Source organism: Sorex fumeus, unplaced genomic scaffold, assembly GCF_029834395.1.
Source record: "Sorex fumeus unplaced genomic scaffold, SorFum_2.1 ptg000037l, whole genome shotgun sequence".
NCBI classification, from domain to species: Eukaryota; Metazoa; Chordata; class Mammalia; order Eulipotyphla; family Soricidae; genus Sorex; species Sorex fumeus.
The window spans coordinates 8004328-8011430 of NW_026606094.1; the positions used below are offsets into that span (position 1 = coordinate 8004328).

The 7103-nt window shown below is 35.6% G+C and overlaps 1 protein-coding gene across 1 annotated transcript; it reads right to left on the bottom strand.

The window, feature by feature from the left end:
• Positions 1-252: 252 nt before the first annotated feature.
• On the bottom strand, positions 253-6257 carry LOC130027634 (hyaluronidase PH-20-like). Its single transcript, XM_056118486.1, has 3 exons — positions 5301-6257; positions 4470-4559; positions 253-546 (listed from the first exon to the last, which is right to left on the bottom strand). Exons 1-3 carry the CDS (start codon positions 6255-6257, stop codon positions 253-255), a joined length of 1341 nt encoding a protein of 446 aa, XP_055974461.1.
• Positions 6258-7103: the final 846 nt, after the last annotated feature.

Here is a 7103-nt window from a genome sequence, read left to right on the forward strand (position 1 = left end):
GCCCTTCTTGGAGGCTGTTGGAGATGACTTCCACTGAATATTCAGTCTAAGGAATCCCAAGAAACCATTTTCAGAAAAAAAATAAGTCAACATTGCAGATAGTGTGCAAAATGAGATATTGCTAAAAAGGCAGAATTTGACCTTTTTCCCAATAAGAATAGGATCTTAGTCAACTGGGTCTAGAGAAAATGGCATGCAATCATTAGCATTACAGATTTAACATAATTAATGCTTAGCTTAAAACTTGTCTGATTACAATCCATATTGATTCGAATAACAGCTGCACTCAAAGTTTGTAGCAAATTCTTGATCATCTGGGTTTGTAAAATTCTCATTCACTTTGGACTCTTTAATGATGTCCTCATCTGCAATCGTAAATGTTGCTCCTTTCAGGTGAAGATAGTCAGTTGAGTTCCAATTTTTCCTTTTACATATTCCTTGCCCTTTACAAAGCACTTGGCTACATCTTTCGGCTGCTAGGGTGACATTCAGTAAGTAAGGATTTAGGACATTGTTCAGGTAATTGGTCAGATTGTTGCATGAATTCTGTAAATAAAAAGTTAAGAGTATCAAAGGACAAGGTAACATATACAAGAATAGATTCACTGTGTGAAGCATTTTCTAAACAAGAACAACAAAAAGAGGGCCTGAGCAATAGTCAAGCAGGGAAGGCATTTGCCTTGCAGGCACCTGACCAGGGTTCAATCTCCAGTATCCTATATGGTCCCCTGAACATTTCTTGGTATAATTCCCGAGTTTTGAACCAGGAGTAATTCTTGAGCATCACTGGGTATGACACCCTAAATAAAATTAATGAATCAATTTATTAAAGAAAGAACAACTAAAAGAGCAACAACAAATGAAATTTAGAAAGGGATAAAATACTTTTTCCTTTTACTCTTACCAATAAAATTATTTTAAAGGTTTTCGAGAGCAATTTTAAGAAATTTTAGTGCCATTTAAAACCTCTGAATTATTATATGATTGAGATTCAACATATTTCAATCTTGGTTGACAGATTGGTTGATTTATCATGCCTGAATTGGGGTGAGAAAATGTTGGCTTCATCTAGCGGAGAGATAGTACAGCAGGTATGGTGCTTGCCTTATTCCCAGCTGATACAAATTTCATGGCCTGTACTGTACAAAGCACAGTGGTAGGGCATTTGCCTTGTGCACATCCAGCCCAGCTGAGTCGGGTTCAATTCCTCCCTCCCTCTCGGAGAGCCTGGCAAGCTAATGAGAGTTTCTTGTCTGCACGGCAGAGCCTGGCAAGCTATCCGTGACATATTCAATATGCCAATCACAGTAACAAGAAGTCTAAAAATGGATACGTTAAAGGGCCCGCTCGAGCAAATCGATGAACAACGGGAGGACAACCTCCTGTACTGTACATGAACCGAAGCACTGCCTGAGCGATCTATGTGCACAGAGAGCCAAGCATAAACCCTTTGCATGAAAGGGTGTGGCCCAAAGCCCAGGTCAGTGTATCTGATAGGTTATGGGCTCTGTATCTCTCATCCCAATTGATTCAGTGAGTAAGTGTCTGAATTTAACGAACAAGCCAAAATTCAACAACCTTTTTTTTTTTTTTTGGATCGCTCTCATCTTTCCACTCAGGACTGATTCTGAAAATGCTCAGGGGGCCATATGGGATTCTGAAGATCGAACCTGGACAAACACGTGCAAGGCAAATACCCTACCCACTCTGGCCCAACACTTCAACGTTTTTTTTAACTGTATCATCTGTCAAGTAAGAATAGATACAGGTTATGTCTGTAAGGTTTGTTATAAAGATGGCAGGATATAAATTATTAAACTGCCTGTGTTTTACGAGGAATTAAACCATTTTGTGCCATGTCTCATAATCCAGATTCATTCTGGTTCCACACTAATCTCATAACATGAAAAGGAAAGAAGAATTTATCTACATTTCACAAAGAGCTTACTACCACCATTGCAATTAGACCTGGTATTACTGAAACTCAAGTTGCAAATTAACCAGGAACATAAGAAAATTTCTTCAGTCTATTTAATGCAGTATAGAAAAGTGATTTTTTTATTATCAAACTTGCAGTTAAATGATTATAAATTGGAAACACAAGCATAAGAATTTTGGGCTGGAGCGATAGCACAGTGGGTAGGGTGTTCGCCTTACACGCGGCCAACATGGCCGACCCGAGTTCGATTCCTCCGCCCCTCTCGGAGAGCCTGGCAAGCTACCGAGAGTATTCGATATGCCAGACACAGTAACAACAAAGTCTCCAATGTAGACGTTACTGGGCCCGCTCGAGCAAATCGACGATCAACGGGAGGGAAAAAAAAAAATAGCAACATATTCAGGCAGTGCCATAGGTAGAAATGTGTCAGGGTAGCAAAATCTCTCCCTTTGTGTGGAATGCTGAGAATTCCCTGATCATAATTGCAGACTGTGATATCAGGAAGAATGTAAATAAATTAATGAGCTAATTCAGTACCCTCACCTGCATTCAAATAAATGGGGCGATGACATATTTGTTCCTTATTTCCTAAACTAAAAAATGATCAAGACTTGTTTAAGCAAAATATCAATACAGGTAATTTATAGTGGTTAATCATAGAAATGAGTCTCTTGAAAATGGAGATCATATGTTTCAGGAAACATGAGTGATGCTTTGAACTATTTCTTAAATAGTTATATATTTTAGTTGATTTTATGACATATAAAATATTCTGCAAAGTGTTTAACAGGATCTCTTTGTTTCAATTATTTTTTTCTGTTATTTCTTTAGGCACTGTTGAACAGTGTGACCCCTGAGAAATATAAGTATGCAAAATAGTGGAAAGTATTGAAATTTTCTTTTTAAAGTTGAAAAATGTGGAACCAAGTGGTAGTATAGAATTTAAGAAGCTGCCTTAAATACAGTCAATCCTACCTTAAGCCCTGACAACACCTATAGACTCCAAGTATCATCAAGAATAAATCTTGAGAAAAGAGTCAGAAGGAACCTCTCAACATAGTTAAGAGTAACCCAAAATGAACAGAAACAAAGTTTCACATTGATGCTTACCTAATATTTCCATAATTAAAATAGTGAAATTTTGAATAGTTTATCTATGGACATAGAAGACCAAAAAGTTCTTTACAACATAGATGATCAATTCTGTTCGTTACATTTCCTGAAACAAGATCCTGGCTCTTGATACCATAATACTTTCTTCATGACACATACATCACCATCATTTCTACATCTAACAATAAAGGAAAAGTTCAACTCCAAAAAGTCTGTGTCCCCTATGACAACACTATTTTTGCTTTGAGTCTAAAGGTTAAACTAAGTTTAATACATTGGAAAAATGAATTTCTAGTCTTGTCCCTTAGGTATGTTTTGAACATTTTCATTGATCTCGAAAGCTAATTACCCTTGTATTATTTTTGGGCCCAATTAAAATTAAAATAAACGCTTTTCTTCTCAAAAGACTTATAAACAACAATAGTTTAATTTTAGATTATATTTTTGTACTTTTCCATTTTTTTTAAATTTCTGGGTCACCTGGCAATGCTCAGGGGTTACTCCTGTCTCTGAATGTAGAAAATAGTCCTGCATTGCTGGGGGAAATATTGGGATGCCAGGTTTCAAACCTGGGTTGGCCATGTACAAGACAAATGCTCTACCTGCTTTGCGAACTTTCATCCCGAATATTATGATTTCTTTATGTTACAGAAATCTATTACTCTTGGGCTAGAGAAGTTGTACTGTCTATAATATGCTTGTCTTACATGCTGCTGATTCTTCAATTCCTGATACACATAGAGACCTTTGAGCCATTGGAAGTGATCCCTCAACACATACTGAGTACATACACTGTTTGTGACAAGATGGGGGCAAAAAACCTAGAAGTCTATCACTCTTGGATTTTCTAATGCATTTTAAATAACCAAATAATCGTAGCTTAAAAATTGTACAAATAAATCACTAAGCCCAATTTTACCCAAGAACATTGATTTATGAACTTTAAAAAATATTTTGTTCAATAACTATGTATATGCATGCTCAGTTAAGATAACATAGTACTGTATCATAAACTAAAAAATATCCCTCAACTTGTGTCTTTGAAGAGTAGAAGCAGAACATTAGAAACAGAAGAGTAGGAACAGAATTGTAGAAACTGAGGATTTTGTTTAAAATTACTCAATAGAATGCAAGAATTTTGAGATGGTAGTAGTGATTTTACTGCTCAGTAGGAATCAAGTTCGAGAAATATCAGTTCCAGAATAAAGTCCAGAATCATATTATTTACTTCCAGACTTGAAGGAAAGAAAATACATCCTGCCTCTAATAGAAATAAACAATGCTAGATTATTGGATTCTATGAAACACATTGAGTACCTCTGATGTGTGAGGATCATTGCACCATTTTTATTCCTCAGTATCAACAAAAACAATAAAATTGCAAATAGTTTAATCCATTGCCTACAATTAGACTTACCTTACTTTTGCTGAAATTGAGGCTTCCCCATACAATAATTCCAGAGGCACCTAGAGCAATACTCTCACCAATAGTATTCATAAGATCATACTGTCAAATGTGATAGAAACATGTTAAACCAATTGGAACAAAACTAAACTTTTACACATAGAACAGTAAACTAAAGTAGCAGAGTCTATAAGTATAATTTAAATCTTTTCTTCTAACGTGATTTTATCTTTAAAAGATACTGTCTTCATAAAACAAAAATCTGTACATGATGTTCATTGATCTAATGTCAAAAAAAGAAGATACAGAGATGGATTTCACAGTCAATAGTTAAGGGACCTGCTTGGCAAGATCGGACATACCTTAGATCCATGTACCTCAAATGGTAACCTGAGCATTTTTAGGCTGTCTGTGGCAAGATAATTGGAAGAAGGGACAAAAACTATGAAAGAATAAAATAGGGAGGTAAGGAAGGAGAAAAGGAAGGAAGGAAGGAAGGAAGGAAGGAAGGAAGGAAGGGAGGGAGGGAGGGAGGGAGGGAGGGAGGGAGGGAGGGAGGGAGGGAGGGAGGGAGGGAGGGAAGACCACCTATAAAAAGAGAAACTCAAGACTAAAATAAATTTCTGCATTATCAACAATACCTCATTATCGTTAGAAGCTTCATAGGATTGAATTAAAAATCAAATATATTCTCATTTTACACTCCCATCATTATATGGTGAACGAGTTCCACCTCAAGTGTACTAAAATGCAAGTTTTATTCACTACATAAATGATGTTCGATTCCACTGAATACAAGCCTGAATACAATGTCATGGCCCTTTGTTTGCTTGATTTTCTTACCTCAGAAAGAAATTCTCCAGGAGCATCTGTAAAATCCGGACGGACATACACAAAAACCGGAAGTGGATTTTCAACACTTCGCTTTGTAGATACCCGAATGGCTTCCTGGACCCTATTTCTGGCAAAGAGCGCCGCCCGTGGATTTGAACTTAAATTTTTATTCAAGTAAATGGATGGGTAAAGAGCAGTGCTTTCATCCCACAACCAGTCGAGTTGATCATTTCTTGTTTTCTCTATGTCATAGCAACTTCCGTCATATTCTTTTTTCGTATACTGATGATTGTAACAATCAGGGAAAAGGTAAAAACCCCAATAGTTCTTTGGTCGTAATAATTTGCCCACTTTTAATGTCTCTAGCATGAAATCCATTGCTGCCTTTTCAAATTCTGTTTTCGCTGTCCTATTAATCGCAAGGTCATCAAGACTTTTATTATTTTTCCTAACCAACTCAATAGATTTGTTCCTGTAAATATGTTTTGAACCCCAATTTCTATCCCAGAGGGGTCTCCAGTCCTCCCAGTCAATAACAGCCAAGCCTACAGAATCATTTTTTATATATTTTTCAATGTTTTTACTGGCTTCTTCCAAGTGAACTGTTAGGTTTCCACACTGGGGAATTCCTCCATTCACATCGACCTTACTAGTCATATTTATGTGAGGATATAGACCAAGTCTATCCACATAAAACAGTGTAACATTCTGTCCAGTGTTAGTTTTAGTAGGATATCCTACAAATGAGAAGATGCTCAGATTTATTGTCACTTGATGTGTGTTGGGACAATTTTCAGTTGGAACATTCCATGCAAGGATGTAAGTAGTGTTTGGAATAATAGGAGATGCAGAATAAGTCATCGTTAAGTAAATTGGAAACATAAGGAAGGTAATCATTTCCAGAAATAATGCGTTGAACCCAACGAAGCTGCAATGGACAATACATTTGACCTCTAGTACTTTCATGGCGAAAAATAATAATAGAAAATGTCACCAATTTTGTGATCAATTGTTTGATATATTCAATATTTGTTGTGAGATAGTAACAGAAAAAGATGATGATAACTGTGGTTCAATTTATTATATGTCTTCTTTTCTCATATTTCAGTGATGTTTTCCAAATTTCTCAAATATATCTAGAAAAAATACATATTAAGCCTTTTTATCTGTATTATACATTGTAAAATTTATCAAACTTTGTAGATCAAGAATCATGACTTTGATGAAACATTTGAAGACTAAGACTTTTCTTCTGTTCATATATATACAGCATCCGTAACTCTAAAATAATTCAAGTCATTTCCTATATGATCATTTGTCTTTATACAGTTAGATATATATTCAAAGAGAAGATGTTACTAATTAAGTCCTAGAATGATTATCAAATGTCTTTTTAATATAATGTTAAGTAATCAAAATAAAATTTGTGTCTGTCTGATGGCTACTGAATGTAGTATCCACAAATAAATTTACTACTAAGGTCACTAATTTTTCTTAACACCAGCAGACTGCACACTGCTTCCTCAATATAAGGTTAAAATTGAGTTCCTCAAACTATGTAACTATTTCACAATTTATGTGTTGTGGAAGCTAAGTTACTATAGTATTCGGACCATAAATTGACAATATCATGTATCTGCTGTGACATTTCAGTAAAGAAATAGAAATTTGAAAACCCCTGTGAAAAATGCATATGAAGGTGTTATGAAATTGCTATTCTTATATATTGAGTTCTTATATTGAGAATAATTAAGGCCCCCATTTCTGCCTATGGTATGATAGAAGAGAGTCTATGACAAAGATGGAGAGCAG